Below are 19,304 nucleotides of genomic sequence, written 5' to 3'. Positions count from 1 at the left end.
ATTTGTGGAAAGTGTACAAGACGGCATTTTGGAGCAGCTTGTGGTTGAGCCCACGAGGGAACACTCAATATTGGATTTAGTGTTGTGCAATGAGGCAGACTTGGTAAGGGAGCTTAAGGTGAAGGAACCCTTCAGAGGCAGTGATCATAACAATTTACTCTGCAATTTGAGAGGGAGAAGGTAGAATCGGAGGTAACGGTATTACAGCTGAATAAAGGCAACCACAGAGACACAAGGGAGGAGCTGTGTAGAACTGACTGGGACAGGAGGCGAGCAGGAAAGACAGTGGAACAACAATGGCAGGAGTTTCTGGGAGTAATTCAGGAGACACCACGAGATTCATCCTTGAAAAGCAGCATAGTACAGGGATGAGGTGGCAACCATGGCTGACTACAGAAGTCAGGGATAGCAAAAGCAAAACAAAAAGCATATAATGTGGTGAAGGGCAATGGGAAACCAGAGATTCGGAAGACCAGTGGGCAACAAAAAAAAAATGATTAAATATGAGGATAAGCTAGCCAGTAGTATAAAGGAAGACTGTAAGAGTTTATTTAGATATACAAAGGACAAAAGAGAGGTAAAAGTGGACGTTGAGCTGCTGGAAAATTATGCTGGAGGGATTGTACTAGGTAACAACAAAATGGCTGAGGAACTGAATACTTACTTCACATCAGTCTTCATGGTGGAAGACAAGTAATTTTTCAAAAATTCAAGAGAATGAAGGGGCAGAGCTGAGTATGGTGGCCATCACCAAGGAGAAGGTACTAGAAAAAAACTGAATGGTCTAAAGGTGGATAAATCATCTGGACCAGATGGAAGACACCCCAGAGGTCTAAGGGAGATAGCTGAAGAGATAGTGGAGGCATTAGTGGTGATCTTACAGGAATCAGGGAGGGTCCCAGAGGACTAGAAAATTTTTAATGTGACACCCTTGTTTAAAAAGGGAGTGAGACAAAAGACTGAAAATTACAGACTGATTAGCCTAACCTTGATTGTGGGTAAGATTCTGGAATCCATTGCGAAGGATGAGAGTTCTGAATACTTGGAAGCGTATAGCAAAATAGGGCAAAGTCAGCATGGTTTTGTCAAGGGGAGGTCACGCCTGACAAATTTGTTAGAATTCTTGGAGGAAGTAATGAGCATGTTAGACCAAGGAGAGCCAACGGATGTTATCTACCTAAACTTCAAGAAAGCCTTTGACAAGGTGCCACACAGGAGGCTACTAAGTAAGATAAGGCCCATGGTGTTAGAGGCAATGTACTAGCATGGAAAGAAGCTTGGCTATCTGGCAGGAAGCAGAGAGTGGGGATAAAAGGGTCCTTCTCACGATGGCAGCCAGTGACAAGTGGTGTTCTGCAAGGCTCAGTGTTAGGACCAAAACTTTTCACTTTACACATTAATGACCTAGATGAAGGAACTGAGGGCATTTCGGCTACGTTTGCATTTGATACAAAAGGTAGGTAGAGGGACAGATAGCATTGAGGCGGCTGGGAAGCTGCAGAAGGATTTGGATAGGTTAGGAGAGTAGGCAAAGAAATGGCAGATGGAGAGCAAAATGGGAAAATGTGAAAGAATAGATGCATAGATTATTTTCTAAAATGGGGACAAAATTCAGAAGTCTGAAGTGCAAAGAGTTCTAGTCCAGAATTCTCTCAAGGTAAACTTGCAGATGGAGTCTGCAGTGAGGAAGGGAAATGCAATGACAACATTTATTTTGAGAGGACTTGATTATAAAAGCAGGGATGTAGTTTTGAGGCTCTATAAGGCTCTGATCAGGCTACATTTGGACTATTGTGCGCAGGAAGAACGCGTAGGCCTTGGAGCGTGTTCAGAGGAGGTTCACAAGAATGGTCCCAGGAATGAAAAGCTTAACATGATGAATGTTTGAGGACTCTGGATCTATACTCAATGGAGTTTAGAAGGATGAGGGGGAATCTATTTGAAACTTACAGAATACTGAATGACCTGGACACAGCAGATGTTGAGAAGATGTTTCCATTGTTAGGAGAGATTAGGACCTGAGGGCATAGACTTAGGTTCAAGGGAAGACCTTTTAGAATGGAGATAAGGAGAAACTTTTCAGCCAGAGAGTGGAAAGTCTACGGAATTCACTGCCACAGAGGAGGTCAGGTCATTGAGTATATTTAAGACTGAGATACGTAGGTTCCTGATTGTCAAGGGGATCAAGCATTACAGGGAGAACGCTGGAGAATGGGGCTGAGAAACGTATCAGCCAAGATTGAATGGCAGAGCAGACTGGATGGGATGAATGGCCTAATTTCTGCTCCTATGTCTTAAGGTCAAATCAATTTTGCTCTCATTGTAAGCTTCAAAAGTTCTAAGATAGAGAGTATTTAAAGCATTAATGTGATACATTAATGATCTTATTTACAGATGATACATTAACCGAGAATTTGTTTGCTCTGTAAAGTCGATGCAAAAGACCCCATTATTTTGAAGAAAGACTTGGGAATTCTTCCCTCAAGCCAATATTTATTCTGCAATGAGCATCATTAAAACAGCCACATTGGTCACCACATTTCTTACATTAACAGTGGCTACATGGTGCTATATAAATTCAGGTTGTTTTCTATTACAGAACGTTCAACCTGAAAACACCATGCTGCACAGTGTGGCAGTTGTTCTGAAAAGAGATTGCTCACTTGGGACTGTATTGTGACTGTGCAGTAATCTCAGTTCACAGACAGAAAAGATTCTAAAAGCCAATGTGAAAGACCGACATCTACCTCACTGCATATCCAACATATCTAACACAAATACAATTGCAAGACTCTACAGATGTAGAATTCTCAGCAAAATTATACAAAAAATGTTTAAAATAAATTGCACAGGCATACACTGACCGGAGGAAACCGTTTCAAGTCAAAACAAAACAAAAAAAATCAAAAATGATGTCATCGAAGGGTTTGACAGGTGCATTTTTACATTTAGGACTTTACCTTTAGCACATATTTCACCCCCTCATAGATGAGTTCCCCATCCACTGTGTTCAGAAGAGTATGAGCTGGTAAGACTTGACCCCTAAGGGAAGATTAGCAGTCAGATAATTAATACTGGTTGGGAAAGATGCAGCATGAGGTCTAATCTCCAAGCACCAGCCCATTCAAAGATCTGGATAGAGACTCAATTCACCAGAACTGTTTAGCCTAGGCAATACATAAAACAAATGCAAATATTGGATATCTATAACAATCAGTAGATGAGGCAGCAGGGATGGACAGAACAGAAGATTTCATGTGTGGACCCTGGATCATAACTTTTGAAAAAGGTTTAAACTCTAAATATAATCTCTGTTTCCCTCAGAATCCATGATGTGAGCATTTCTATAATTTCAGTTACAGCACAGCTTTGTGAGAACCGAAATATAAAATAATTTGCCATTTTATTTTCACCTTCTAATCTGTAGTCCTTTATAGTTATTGCTTTTACTTCTCTAACGTTTAGTGGTGGAAAAAAGGCTAGGGGTGGTAACTGAAGACATGATCAATCTTGGCTATGGAGTTCTCTGGTCAAGCAGTTTGCAGATTCACTGTCTGGACTAACAGGAAATGTAGAAGCTGGTTGTGGTATTGGAGGGCTACCGATATCTGTGAAATACATCCCAGCAGTAGATAGTGCTAGAAGGTGCAAGTTATGACAATCCTTAGAACAGAACATTTTTAGGCATCTTTCCAAAAGCTGTAAGGCACAACTATTATGATGTTTCTCATCACAATTATTTGGATTCTTGAGTAAACAACAGGAGCCAGAGCTTATAAGAGTAGGAATAAGTGTCAGTATTGAGGTGACTTAGTAACAATGGACAATTGTGAGATGTCAATCTTATACACATCACAAAATTCCAAAATATAGCTATTAAAGATGTTTGGATAAAATTTTAAAAGTTCATGGCTGACACAACTTACCTTTCCAGTGAGTGAAGGAAATTAGAGACACTGTTTCTGAAGGATTTATCTGCAACATGCAGAGCTCCACATACAATTCCCAACATAGTATCTGGCCTCTCAGCCTAAAAGAAGCAAAATTATACTTCAAAAACTATAGAAGCAGATTGCTAAAAAAAACAGCTGTCCAATCTAAATTAGAACCATGAAATTATCATCACTTTAAGGTGATGTATCTGTGAATAAACAGGTCAAATCTGCTTCCTGGTGTGTAACTGAACCATTGAAGCCAGTAGTTTGGATCTCCCATCTGTTCCATTTGAGCTGAGTTAGTTGCCTGCAATTAAACAGGATAATACTGCAAGCCTCAGTACTTCAGGTTAACCGGTAAACTTCATTTAAGGGTCTCCAGTCAGAAAACGCACGTGTTTGGTCAGTGGTTAGGGAATCAAGATCAAACTTGGCAGTGAAGACTGATTTTTGAGCAGAGTACTGAAAGCCAACTAGCCATATCATGGGTCACACAACTGCAATTAGGATGTTTGCAACACTTTTAGAAGTAGTAATGACTAAAAATTACAGAACACTGGATTGTTTACCTGCTGATGGATAACAATTTCACTGTTGCAATATCGATGACTTTGCACTAAGCAAAGTTGGTTTATCAATGATATCAACATAGGCATCAAAATCTAATTGTCCTAAATGTGCAGTTAAGAGAAAGGGAAGCTTTAAAACAATACAGATAAGTCCATCAAATGCAGGAGCAGTAGGCCAGAGTATGCTCCACCATTCAATGACTTCATAGTTGATCTGATGATCTGCCACTCTACTTTCCTGCTTTTTCTCCATAATCCTGGATTTCCTTCCTAATTAAAAATCTGTCCATCTCAGCTTTGAGTACAGCCCTCTTCAGTAATAATTTCACAGATTCATAAACCTCAAAAAGAATATTCCTCATTTTCGCTTTAAATAGCACTCATTATCATTGTTTGCTTGCACTGTATTACCCACTTACTCATCAGTTGGCTACCGGTAACCATGAACTTGCACAGGACGGGATAGAGCAGAATGACAAAATGAGAATCAAAGCGCTAGACCTTTTTCATCCTAACCAGTTGGGTCTCAGGGCAAAATAAAAACGTAGAGAAGACTGGAAATAGATCCCAGGCACTTGTGACTGGCTTTTCCCAATGGCTCATTTACTTTACCAATAAACAGGGCCTACCTCATTAAATGAGGTAGATATCTTGGCCTCTATCAGAAACTTCCCACGATGTTCCAATTTTGACATCAAATCCTAATGTTTGTGGTGAACTATTTCCACAATGAAACAAAAAAAGAGTAACAGTTGACATACCACCACACCCGCCCCCATTTACTTTCATGCAATGAAAAATATCAGGCAAGTTAAAGCATCTACTAAATAATTGCCACCCGGTCCTCCATTACCCATTTGTGCACTTAAGTTGAAAAATTACACAGGTTTTCCCATTTACCAAGTTGCAATACCTGGACTTTCTCTGCAATGAGCCGATCTAGCCAGCCAGTATCAATGCTGTTCTGTTGGAAGCTTTCTGTTTCCAATAATCTGATGAGGTATTCCACAGTTGTTCTGAAATCACCACGAATGGACAGTTCCTTCAGTGCCACCACCATGTTCCTACGGTGTGAGAAGTAACGAATCATGAAAGGTTCCCACTCGAGAAGAAAACACCACCATGTGCCAAAATAAAGCTTTGGTTGTTATCCAGTTTGATAACAGTTCCAAATCCAAAAAGAAGAGAGGAGAATGTAACATCACTGTTCAGCTTGAACAATTGAAGTTCAATTCAGACAGGCACAGAAACATCACTTTTTTGGGAGAAAATAAAAACTAATGATCATTTTTCACAAGCCCCAGACATTAAGCATTGATGGATTAGCGAAGCATGGGAAATGAACGCTGAGGGTAAAAAATGAGGTCTGCAGATGTTGGAGATCACAGCTGAAAATGTGTTGCTGGTTAAAGCACAGCAGGTTAGGCAGCATCCAAGGAACAGGAAATTCGACGTTTCGGGCATTCCTGATGAAGGGCTTATGCCCGAAATGTCGAATTTCCTGTTCCTTGGATGCTGCCTAACCTGCTGTGCTTTAACCAGCAACACATTTTCAGAAATGAACGCTGAGGTTCAGTATTCAGCTACATATATTTTTTACACATACAGTAACTGATGCCAAGCAAAATTAAGATTTGGTCCTGGCAGTAAATCTCTTCATGCAGAGGGTGAAAATTGTCTTGACTATTCTGCCAGGCAAGAGAGATTCAGATGTAGATATTCCAAATCCTATGATGCTAGGCTGGGAGGCAATGGACTAACCACTTTCACTCAATTTGTCAACTGAATAAACTCAGATGTCACAGCCATGGTTTCAATTACAATCCAGGAATTTTGGCTCCAAACCTTTGCATTACCTTGGAAATATTGCACTGTCTGAGATATCAGTTACTCAAATGTTAAACCTATAAGACATACACCCGAGTGAAAAAAAAAGTGAGCCTGAAGCAAAAAGCTAGTAAATATCCTGCCCAGCACTGGTCCCTCAACTAATATCAAACATATTTTCTTAATATACATCCCAGGCTTTGATTATAGAAATTTTCTGTAAACAAAATCAGTGAATCACAGAATCCTTACAGTACAGATAGAGGTCATTCAGCCCACTGAGTGTGCACCAATCCTCCAATTAGCATCATACCCAGATCGATCCACTCATCCTCTCCCCATAAGTTAGCATTTACCAATGGCTAATCGACCTAGCCTGTGTATTCCTGGACACTACAGGACAATTTAGCATGGTCAATCCATCTAACCTGCACATCTTTGGACTGTGGGAAGAAAAAGGAGCATCCAGAGGAAGCCACAAACACAGGGAGATCATGCAAACTCCACACACATTCACCCAAGTCTGGAATTGAATTCAGGTCCCCAGCACTGACAGGCAGCATTGCTAACCACTGTGCCACCATGCTGCCAACTTATTCTGCAGAATAACAGAAACTTCAAAACAGAATTGTTGCATGTGAAGCAACCTTGACAACATGCACACATATTAAGGTTAAATCCAAACACTATTTCCCTACTGTCTTTGTTAGTCTTTCTGATGTTTACGCCAAAAATAAAACATGAGACCCAAAACTAATCACGTGAAGTGGCAAATCATTGGCACACAGAGCACTGTGAAAGCTCAAGTGATTATATTCAAGAGAAAGATCAATTGATTTTTCTATATTAACAAAATCAAAGGATTATGGGGATAGTGCAGTAAAATGGTGTTGAGTTGGATAGTCAGCCATGACCTAGTTGATTGGCAGTGCAAGGTCAATCAAACGAGTGGTCTACTCCAGCTCCTCTTTCCTATGTTCCCAAGTTAAGCAAGGGAGCAATAGACTTTGAAAGCAAGAGCAGTTTTTGTTCCCATTGTACATCTCCCAAATGGGAGGTCTTGAGAAGAGCGATTGTGTGCAGAGAAATGGGGGGTCAAAAGAAAATCTGAAATAGCAAGTAGTTGAATGATGAGTGCCATTTACTCCTCATTTTCAATCAATGAGGTTAAGAAACAGATAGGCCACCCACCTACTAAAGGAAAATCCAAATTGCCAAAGAGTGGAAATTATGAAGAAAAAGGCAAACTTCTTAAAAGATTGAGCCAAGACTTGAGCAATGGCAACTCTTTCTCAATATAGAAAATGTATAAGGTTTCAATGAAAGAATGGGCAGGCAAAGTACTAACGAGATGGCTTCTTCTCTGTTTTCGCCCCACGAGAAGCAATGTCCAAATTGAGAATCTGCAAACTCATGGAGGCCTCCTGCTGCTGCCACACTGAAGTAACCCCAGACGTTCTTACTGCTGCGGAAATTCAACTCCTGCACAGTGCCGGAACTTGGCTTGAAACCCTGTCAGACAGTATAAAAGAACATCTGAAACTGAGTATCAAAACTCTCAATTACCACATCTGATCCAAGCAGTTGTTACCACAGATTTGTTACTTCTCACTCAAGTTGATTTAGTAAATTTTGAAGTCATTGGTATTCTTTGAACATGTGTAGGCCTGATTTTAATAACAGGCACTCTTGGTTTGGGGTTGTGAAAGGTATACTAGAATTCACCAAAACATTATATAGTGACTCAAAACAGAGTGTTCAATGATCTGCACAGTAACAAATAGAAGATGGACATTTGTACACTACTGCCTATCTTAGCCTGGTTTTAAAAAAAGGAAACGTCACAGAACAGAGGGAACATACTTCCATTTTGAGTCTGGTTACAGCACTGAAGTGGGAAATGCAAGCTAAAGACACAATGTAATATTGACCAGCTGTTATAATGGTCTACAACCCAAATGACTGAGTGCCTGGTGTGATAGCAATTACAGTGCTAGTCTTTTATATAAGCACACACCAGCCAAATTAAATTACTTCAAGTCAACCAGGAGTTTCAAACCTCAGCCAGATCAGTGTTACAGCACCTCTCCAGAGGAATGGAAGAAAGGGCAGAACTGTAACAAGCTGCAAATTGTACCCTGGCACATTTTAATACATAGTCTACATTTGTCAGGTGAACAATAAATGATGTGCAATATTGAAAAATTCTGTAAACGCATATAGTTCTAACAATTTTTTGTGCAACGTAGACACTTTGTGGGAAGCCATGAAAGAAGCTAAAGTTAAATAACAGAATTGATGAATTTTTTATTATGAACAAAATTAAAGACTAAATATTTAATTTGACCTCGTCTGGATTCTCACTGGTGATACGAGCGGCTATCACATGACCACGTGGACAAGGGGTGTTTGCTGAATTCTCAAAATCAATCAGTGAATCCCCCCATGGGGCAACTCCATACAGCATCCGAATATCCTTGATTCTGTGCAGAGGAATTCCCATTGCAATCTGAGGAAAAGTGCAAGAGCAGGAAGATATGTATCAGTCAAGCAAATTTAGCAGTTTGTTTGAGAAACTCAAGGATAGAGATAAAAATAATGTTTAATAAGAATAGTGTGCAAGAGAATTCCTAAAGCAATTTAACTAATACACAACTCACCTGCAACTGTGCAGAAGGCAAGTTTACATCTGCCACCATTTCAGTACAGGGATGTTCCACTTGAAGCCTCGGGTTTAGTTCCAGAAAGTAAAAACTTCCATCTTGACTGTACAGATATTCCACTGTGCCTGCACTTGCATAGCCCACCATTTTTGCTAGCTTCACTGCACACTGGAAAATAAATTTCAGCAATTAGTCGGTGAACAGCAAGGAGAAAAGTGATTTCCCAGTAAGTGAGAATGCACACAGGGAGTTAGTTTAAGCTAACTTCATACTACATGAAAAATCTGTGATGAGATTTATGGGAACTTTTTATTCCCCTAAAAGCCCAAGGTCTATAGTGCATGATAATACATTGAAAGGAGGGGGTGGCATGGTGGCTCAGTGGTTAGCACTGCTGTCTCACAGCACCAGGGATTCGGGTTCAATTCCAGCCTCGGACCACTGTCTGCGTGGAGTTTGCATATTCTCCCAGTGTCTGCTGGGTTTCCAAAGATTTGCATGTTAGGTGAATTGGCCATGTTAAATTGTCCAGTGTGCAGGGATGTGTAGGTTGGGTGCTTTATTCAGGGATAAATATTGGGTAGGGGAATGGGGCGGAGTGATTACTCTTCGGAGGGTTGGTGCAGACATGTTGGGCTGAAGGGCCTGTTTCCACACTGTAGTAATTCTAATTCTAATGAACTAAACTTGAGTTTATACAAATATATTGATTATAATAGAGAGGGAACAACAAAACAGAAGTAACATGAGTCTCACAGGTTCGAGTCCAGATAACATACTAGTTAAAATGGACAATGTTTATTTGTAATACGCAAGCATCAGCTTGTAAAGCATCAGTGATGTCAAGGATGCAATGCCTAAACTTCCTTTTTACAAACCCCATGATTATTCTTTCAGGAGAAACCAAAACAGCAAAACTAGCACCAAATCTGAACAATCTGGATTCGGATTATTATTAAATTACATTGTCTCTTCACCTTATACCCTTCAACTTAATATTGTAGAGTTGTCATCTGAAACATGCTTACTAATTAGTCAAATATGGTATGAATAAATTAAACTCTTTCCTTCATTTTGATACCATACGCACATATACCATGTGAATTTAAGGGAAGTACTTCCTGATTTTCAATGAAGTGATGTGAAGGCAAGCATAATACTGATAAAGTACTGACAGAAGCAGATGGTTACCTAATCCTAATTTTATTTCTCACAAGCCAATATTGGCAGCAATACTGAATGCAAGTCCCATTCCAGAGATTTCAACATAAAATCCAAACTGACACTGAAGCGCAGCACTGAGGAATTACTGCATTATTCGACAGTCCACGTTTCAAATGGGATCTTCTCAGGTGGATCATTAAAGTTTCCATTGCATTGTTTAGAAGAAAAGTCTTACCTCACAGCAGTGATTTCAATCAAATATACTTGATTAATTGTAAATCAAGGGACATACAAAAATCATGGAAGTAGCTACACAAATGCAAACCTTTCTTTGATTTGCTCTACAACATTTCTCCCATCTCACAGTATTAGAAATAACAATTCACTGCATGTAAAAACCCTATACTGAAAGCATTTCGAAGGGAAGTCACACCTGCAGTGATCATTTTAAATAATTCAATGAACTTAACAAATTACAGATCACAATTTAACCATCTTTTTTTAAAAAATCAGTTGATATTAAGGGGGCTCTTCAAGTATTTCAATTTAGAACAATAAACACTTTTTGGAGTACGTATTTGCAAGGCATTAAACATAGAAAACAGGAGAAGTGGGCCAACTGACCCTTTAAACCTGTTCCATCATTCATTATGATCACGTCTGATCATCCAAATCAATAGCCTCTTGCTGCTTTTCCCTCATATCCTTTACTCCATCAGCCCCAAGCACTATATCCAACGACTTCTTGAAATCATACCGGGTTCAATTCCCGACTCAGGCGACTGACTGTGTGGAGTTTGCACGTTCTCCCCGTGTCTGCGTGGGTTTCCTTCGGGTGCTCCGGTTTCCTCCCACAGTCACAAAGATGTGCGGGTCAGGTGAATTGGCCAAGCTAAATTGCCCGTAGTGTTAGGTAAGGGGTAAATGTAGGGGTATGGGTGGGTTGCGCTTCGGCGGGTCGGTGTGGACTTGTTGGGCCGAAGGGCCTGTTTCCACACTGTAAGTCTAATCTAATCTAAAAAAGTTTTCCATGGTTGCAAATTCCACAGGCTCACTCTCTGGGTGAACAGACTTCTCTCATTATCTTCAATTGTGACTCCTGAAATATCCTATCTAGTCATGTTAGAATTGTATAGATTTCTATGTGATCCTCCTCATTCTTCTGAACTCCAGTGAATACAATTCTAACGTATTAAACTTGCCTCGTACTCATCCTGCCGTCTCAAGAATCAATGTCCACATGGATATACACCTCAAAAGAGCAAGTTTAGAAGTCGGTACTACATCAATCTTATATTCAGCTAGAATGGCACAATACAACACTTTGAACACAATAGAGGGCAGACCAGCAGCTTTTCTCAACATTATACCCACCAGTTCCATCCAGTGTAGAGATTGTTGTAGTTTGCAGGATTAGCAGAAGAGCACCCCGGCTGGATGAAACTGCTGGACACAAATAGATACTTGACGTTTGCCTGTTCCATGTGCCCGCAAACTCAACTATCCATCTGTATAAGTTCTCCTTATCCTAGGCATTGCTACAATTAGACCCAAGCAGGGAGCCAAGTAAGCAAGTCAAAGGTTTCTGTTCTCATTTCACGTCACTTGCCTGATCTCGACTCTACCAGCAGGACTCATACATCCATGTTGAGGCCTGTCTGCCTCAACTCCCTCAGAGAACTAGCCTCTATTATTACTATGCTGGGACCGCATCTCAGGATGCTGCCACCTTAGCCCATCATCTACAAGTGCAAGGCTCTTTGAAAACATTAACATGCTAGGAAATCCAGGAACCACAGATTTATAACAACTTCAGTTAATACAACTCTGTTGCTTATCCCTTTTGAAAGATAATTCATTCAAATAGGTTTCTCAGTGGTACAAGCAAGATCTCCTGTACTCACCTTCTCCATGTTGTCAAACACTGAGGAGGTAGCAATTGTCGCAGGAGCTTCCTCAATAATCTTTTGGTGTCGACGTTGAACTGAGCAATCACGGCCAAATAGGGAAATTGCATTGCCATAGTGATCAGCAAGAATTTGGACTTCAAGATGGCGTGCATGTTTGGCAAGCCTCATTACAAAAATTGGAGAACCAGGGACCTCTGTTTGTACCTGAAAGAGAGAAAAATTCCAATTTCTTCTCCTGAAAACATTACACCAAATGGACAGGAACTGGAATCACTGGATGAATCTGTTTTGTTAATTAAATGGAAAATTGGGCTGGTCCTTTTCATTTCAAGCTAAACCTTCAGGCGAACTGTACGAGAAGTGCATCCAAAGGAATGAGTGCAATGATAGATTTGCATCTACAATCATGCAAAATACCAAGAATGAATCATGTCTGAAGTCCCAACTACAATCTTGGAGAAAAGAAAAATAACTGTCTTGGATAGGTGGTGGAAGAGTGGAAAAAGAATGGGTGTTTTACCAAAATAAAATTATTGAAGGGAGGTGACATGTAGGAGTGTGGAGGATTGTCGCTGGTTCAGTTGTGCACTGGCACATCTTTGATACTTGTGCACAGCCACGGAGATGTGGGAAAGATGTAGACCTGAGTAAGCCTCAGGTTCCTTTAGGTAATTAGATTTGGTATTATAAGACTGGTTTATAAATTGTTCTTCTATTCTTGGCCAAATTGGTGTATGGCACAGGATATCGTTCAACAGAACAATAAATACTGTAAGGAGGAAAGGGTAATTAATCAGTTTCGATGGGAGGATTAACATGATGGGCCTACCTCATCTATAAACATTTTTGTGCAGCAGAACAATAATACACGGATTTACTCTCAAGGAAGTAATTTTTCATTAATGTGCAGCTTCAAATTCCTTTAGTGAAAACAAATGAGATAAAATCGACTGCATAAAATAAACAGTTTGATGTACACACAAAAAGTTATGCTGTTTCCATGTTCAAACAGACCTGATCACATTTATTGTTCAGGAACAAAACCAACATTCATCAAAAGCAATCTCAAGATACTTTCCAAATTTTCATTGAAATTAGTTCATCCTGCTGGCCAACCCACAAAGACAAACCACCTGAAGACAAACAGGCTCAACTGTTTCTCGCCATGTGTTAATTAATGTACAATATTTCCAACGCATTGTTTTTGGGGCAGTTAAAAAATGGCATTCACGATCAGGTTACAACTGTGCACAAAAGACCACTATTTCAGCAAATTGATAACTATATGAGAACAAGATAAACCTCAAAACATCCAAGAGAATCAAACTTCTATAACTAGTTAAACAGAAGAATTTACACTATTATAGATCACCTTTCTCTATTACATAGAAAAGAATCCAGTGTAAACTTTGAGGAGACTCATTCGTTGCATTTTCTGGTATCTATGTTTTCACTAGCATCACAGAAATTATAGCATTATAAGCTTGCACTGTATCAGCACTTTCAAAAACGACAGTTAACAGAAGCCAGAAATTCATGGCATTATTCAACAGGCAGCAGAATTCATCTTTTCTGTGTATCACCCACCTGCCTGAAAAGGTTCGGAAAATCCTCAGCTGCATTCACTTTTCTTATCCCTTTGCCACCTCCTCCTTCAGAAGCCTTGATCATCACTGGGTAGCCAATATCCTCTGCAGCCTGGCAATGCAATAAAACAGAAAAGGTCTGAAGATAAAATTCTACAAAACATACCCAGATAGAACTATCAAACGTTTTGCAGAACTCAAGGCTCAGTGAAATAACTGTTAGTTTAACTAGGAAGATGTGGTAAGACCATAAGATATAGGAACAGAATTAGGCCATTCACCTATCAAGTCTGCTCTTTGAATTATGGCTGATTTGTTTCTCAATACCATTTTCCTGCTTTCTCCACGTAACTTACCAATCAAGAACCTATCTATCATCTCCATCTTAAATGCACTCTATGACTTGGCCTCTACAGCTCTCTGTGGCAAAACGTTCCACAGATTCACCACCCCTCTGGCTGAATCTCCTCTTTGCAGTACTAAAATGTCATCCCTTCACTTTGCAGCTGTGCTCTCAGGTCCTGGTCTCTCCTACGAGCAGAAACATTTTACAGAATCAGACCCTTGGGCCCAACTAGTCCACGCTGATTAAATTCCAAAACTTAACTTGTCCTACTTCCCTGCATTTTGCCAATATCCCTCCAAACCCTTCCTACTCATGTACTTATCCAAATGCCTTTTAAACTTTTTAACTTGTACTTGCATCCACCACTTCCTCTGGCAGTTCACTCCACACATGAACCACCCTCTGTTAAAAAAGCTGCCCCTCACACCCCTTTTAAAAACAAACAAACAAACAAGCAAAGTCTCCTCTCACCTTAAAAATATGCCGCCTAGTTTTAAAATCCTCCACTCTAGGGAAAAGACTGTTGCTATTCACCTCATCTATTGTCGTCCTTGAAACTCCAATGTCCCAGTGAAAAGTCCCAGCTTATTTTTTATAACTCCAACATTCCATTTCCAGCAAAATCCAAGTAAATCTTTTCTGAACCCTCTCCAATTTAATGATATCCTTCCAATGGCGAGGCGACCAGAACTGTACACAGTACCCCAGAAGAGGCCTCAATGTCCTCTATAACCTCAACCCGATGTCCCAACTGGTTGTCAGTTTGTTTGCTGAGCTGGTAGATATATTCTCAGACATTTTATCACCATGCTAGGTAACATCATTAGACAGCCTCCATGGAAGCGCTGGTATTCTGTCCCGCTTGCCATTTGTGTGTCTTGGTGTGTCGTGGTGGGTGATATCACTTCTAGTTCTTTTTCTGAGTGATTGTTAAAGGGGTCCAAATCGATATGTTTGTTAATGGAGTTCTAGTTTAAATGCCAGGCCTCTACAAATTCCTGTGCGTGTCTTTGTTTAATCTGTCCCAGGATTGATACATTGTCCCAGTCAAACTGGTGTCCCTCTTCATCTGTGTGTATGGATACTAGTGATAGTTGGTCAAGTCTTGTGGTGACTATTTGGTGCCCATGATGTCCCAACTCCTAAACACAAAGTTAGGAGCAATGAAGGCAAGTGTGCTAAACAACTTCTTAACCACCCTGCCTACTTGTGACACAAATTTTAAAGAATTATGTACCTGATCCCCTAGGTCTCTGTTCTACAACACAACGCAGGGCTCTACCATTAATTGTACCAGTCCTGTCCTTGCTTGTTTCATCAAAATGCAATACCTCACATTTATCCAAATTAAACTCTATGTCCACTCTATGCAGGCCTCTTGATATTCTGTTAGTTTCGATCAGATCCACTCCCACCATCCTTCTGAACTCCGAGTTACACAGCCAGAGTCCTCGATCGCTCCTCATTTAATAAGCCTGTCATGCCCCTGGGATTATTCTTGTAAACCTTCTCTGGAGCCCTCCAACACCAGCATATTCTTTGTTGGATAGAGGGGTCAAAATGGCTCACAATATTACAAATATATTCTGCCCACATCCTTATACAGCCTCAGCAGTACATTTCTACTCTTACATTCTAGCCCTCTTGAAATGAATGCTAACATTGCATTTACTTTCCTAATTGCCAACTGAACTTGCATGTTAACTTAAGAGAATCCTGAACTAGGATTCCCAAGTCCTTTTGTGCTTTAGATTTCCAAAGCCTTTCCCCAGTTTGAAAGCAGTGTACACTATTAAATACTCAATTCTTCCTTACAAAGTGTATAATCTGTACACTTTTCCACATTGTATTCCACCTGTCACTTATTTGTCCACTCTCTGAGCCTGTCCAAGTCCTTATGCAGCCTCCCCACTTCCTCAACACTACCTGTCCCTCCACGTAGCTTTGTGTCATCTGCAAATTTTGCAACAATTCCTTAAGGATCTTCGTCCATATCATTAATGTACAGCATGTATAGCTATGGTCCCAACACAGACCCCTGCAGTCACAGGCCACTTTCTGAAAAAGACCCCTTTATCCCCACTCTCTGCCTTCTGTCAGACAGCCAGTCCTTTAACCATGCCAGTTTCTTTCCCCGAACACCATAAGTTCTTAACCTATTTAACAGCCTCCTGCAGAAATCCGAATAGATTATGTCTGCTGACTCTCTCTTGTCTAACCTGCTTGTTACCTCCTTGTAGACTTGACTCATCTTGATGAATTCGTGCCGACTCAGCCTGACTTTTACCATGCACTTCCAAGTACTCCACAAACACTTCCTTAATAATGGACTCTCACAATCTTACCAACTGAGGTCAGGCGAATCAGTGTAAAGCCTTTTTCCTCCCTCCCTTCCTTCCTAAACAGGAGTGGTACGTTAACAATTTTACAGCCTTTTGGAACCCTCCCTGACTCCAGTGACTCCCGAAAGATCACCACCAATGCCTCTACAACCTCCTCAGCTATATCCTTCAGAACTCTTGGGTGTAGTCCATCTGGGTCTGGATGATTTATGCAGCTTCCCCAGGACCTTTTCCTTAGTGATAGCCACTAAACTCTCTCCCGCCACCGACTGTTGAAGTTCTAGTTTGCTGCTGGTGTCTTCCACTGTAAAAGCTATTGCAATATACTGTCACTATTTCTTCCCCAATCCTACTTCTCCACCCTCATTTTCCAGTCCTCCAAAGTCCACTTTTTCCTCTATCTTACATTTACAAATTTAAAAATCACTTGCAATCTTCTTTTATATTACTAACTAGCTTACTCTCTTATTTCACCTTCTGCTTGCTTATTGCTTTTTTAGTTACCCTCTGCTGGTTTTCAAAGGCTTCACATTCCCCTGAATCCCCACTAATCTTCACAACAATGTCTCTACAACCTCCTCAGATATATCCTTCAGAACTCTTGGGCGTCATCCATCTCGTCTGGATGATTTATCCAGCTTCCCCAGGACCGTTTCCTTCGTAATAACCATTAAACTCTCCTCCACCCCCTGATTAAGGTCTTTTGTTTTTATGCTGTCCCTGACATCCCTCACCTGCCATGGCTGCCTTGTCCTCCCCATTGCACATTTCTTCTTCCTTGGAATGAATTTCTGTTGTCCCTTGAAACTCCAGCCATTACTGCTCCACAGTTTTTCCTGTTAGGCGCCCTTTACAATCAATTCTGGCCAGCTCCTCCCTCTCTGTAGTTAACTTTGTTCAGTTGTAATACCGTTACCCTCTAATTCAATCTTCCCCTTTTCAAACTGCAGGGTGACTTTATCATAGTATGGTCACTGCCCTTTCAGGTTCCTTCATTTTAAGCTCCTTAATTAAGTCTACCTCATCACATGTTACTAAATCCAGAATTACCTGTTTCTCAGTGGGATCTACCATAACCTGATACAAAAAGATCTCAGATAATTCCACAAATTCTTTTTCTTGAAATCTGTTACCAACCTGATTTTCCCAGTCCACCTGCATATTGTAATGATTTTCTTATGTGCATCTGTCTCCTGACTTATTTTCTGTCCCACATTCCTTTGCAGTTCCTCAACACTACCTACACAGATTATATGCCTTCCAACTCTATCACATTTTGATATTGATTTGATTTACTAAAAGGCAACCGACACCCTGCCTTTCCTTTCAACAGGATATGTATGCTTCCATATTTAGTTCCCAGGTAAAAACAATGACTGCAGATGTTGGAAACCAGATTCTAGACTAGAGTGGTGCTGGAAAAGCACAGCAGTTCAGGCAGCATCCGAGGAGCAGGAAAATCAATGTTTTGGGCAAAAGCCCTTCATCAGGAATAGAGGCGGAGTGCCTGCAGGGTGGAGAGATAAATGAGAGGAGGGTGGGGGTGGGAAGAAAGTAGCATAGAGTACAATAGATGAAATGGGGTGGGGATGGAGGTGATAGGTCAGGGAGGAGGGTGGGGGAAGGTAGCAAAGAGTTCACTGACCTGTTACCTTCATCCCCACCCCCATTCACCCAGAGAGGAGGGTGGAATGGATAGGTGGAAAGGAAGACAAGCAGGTAGGACAAGTCATGGGGACAGTGCTGAGCTTGAAGCTTGGAACTAGGATGAGGTAGGGGAAGGGGAATGAGGAAACTGGTGAAATCCAAATTGATGCCCTGGGGTTGAAATGTTCAGAGGCGGAATAGGAGGCATTTTCTTCCAGCCGTTGGGTGGTGAGGCAGCGGCGGTGAAGGAGGCCCAGGACCTCCATGACCTCGGCAGAGTGGGAGCGGGAGTTGAAATATTGGGCAACAGGGCGGTGTGGTTGATTGGTGCAGGTATCCCAGAGATCCCTAAAACACTCTGCTAGGAGGCGTCCAGTCTCCCCAATTTACAGGAGACTGCATCGGGAGCAACGGATACAATAAGTGACATTTGTGGATACGCAGGTGAAACTTTGATGGATGTGGAAGGCTCCTTTGGGGCCTTGAATGGAGGCGAGGGAGGAGGTGTGGGTGCAGGTTTTGCAATTCCTGCGGTGGCAGTGGAAGGTGTCAGGACAAGAGGATGGGTTGCTGGGAGGCGTGGACCTGACCAGATAGTCATGGAGGGAATGGTCTTTGTGGAAGGCAGAAAGGGGTGGGGATGGAAATATATCCCTGGCGGTGGGGTCCGTATGGAGGTGGCAGAAACGTCGTTGGATGATTTGGTTTATGTGAAGGTTAGAAGGGTGGAAGGTGAGCGCCAGGGGGGTTCTGTCCTTGTTACGGTTGGAGGAGTGGGGTCTGAGGGCGGAGGTGCGGGATGTGGACGAGATGCGTCGGAGGACATCTTAAAACACGTGGGAAGGGAAATTGCGGTCTCTAAAAAAGGAGGCCATCTGGTGTGTTCTGTGGTGGAACTGGTCCTCCTGGGAGCAGATACGGCAAAGGCGAAGAATTGGGAATGCGGGATGGCATTTTTGCAGGAGGTGGGGTAGGAAGAGGTGCAACCCAGGTAGTTGTGGGAGACGGTGGGTTTGTAAAAAATGTCGGTGTCAATTCGGTCGTCATTAATGGAGATGGAGCAGTCCAGGAATGGGAGGGAGGTGTCAGAGGTAAATTTAAAGTCAGGATGGAATATGTTGGTGAAGTTGATGAGGGAGTGGGAGTGCGAGGTGACACCAATGCAGTCAAAGTAGCGGAGGAAGAGGTGGGGAGTGGTGCCTGTGTAACTACAGAAGATGGTCTGTTCTACGTAGCCAACAAAGAGACAGGCATAGCTGGGGCCTATACGAATGCCAATGGCTACCCCTTTGGTCTGGATGAAATGAGAGGATTC

General features: G+C 41.5%; 1 protein-coding gene across 1 annotated transcript in view; it reads right to left on the bottom strand.

Moving 5' to 3' along the window:
• Positions 1–19,304, bottom strand: part of acaca (acetyl-CoA carboxylase alpha) — a 266,712-nt gene that overhangs the window by 208,892 nt on the left and 38,516 nt on the right. Inside the window, exons 9-16 of the mRNA XM_060847834.1 lie at positions 13,656–13,766; positions 12,063–12,272; positions 8,992–9,162; positions 8,679–8,840; positions 7,680–7,843; positions 5,418–5,568; positions 3,927–4,030; positions 2,961–3,042 (exon numbers count right to left, since the gene is read on the bottom strand). Of these exons, the coding sequence (XP_060703817.1) occupies positions 2,961–3,042; positions 3,927–4,030; positions 5,418–5,568; positions 7,680–7,843; positions 8,679–8,840; positions 8,992–9,162; positions 12,063–12,272; positions 13,656–13,766 (1,155 nt within the window). The remainder of the gene's footprint in view (positions 1–2,960; positions 3,043–3,926; positions 4,031–5,417; positions 5,569–7,679; positions 7,844–8,678; positions 8,841–8,991; positions 9,163–12,062; positions 12,273–13,655; positions 13,767–19,304) is intronic.

Source organism: Hemiscyllium ocellatum, chromosome 31, assembly GCF_020745735.1.
Source record: "Hemiscyllium ocellatum isolate sHemOce1 chromosome 31, sHemOce1.pat.X.cur, whole genome shotgun sequence".
Classification (NCBI taxonomy): Eukaryota; Metazoa; Chordata; class Chondrichthyes; order Orectolobiformes; family Hemiscylliidae; genus Hemiscyllium; species Hemiscyllium ocellatum.
This window is presented reverse-complemented; position numbering and strand designations above follow the sequence as displayed.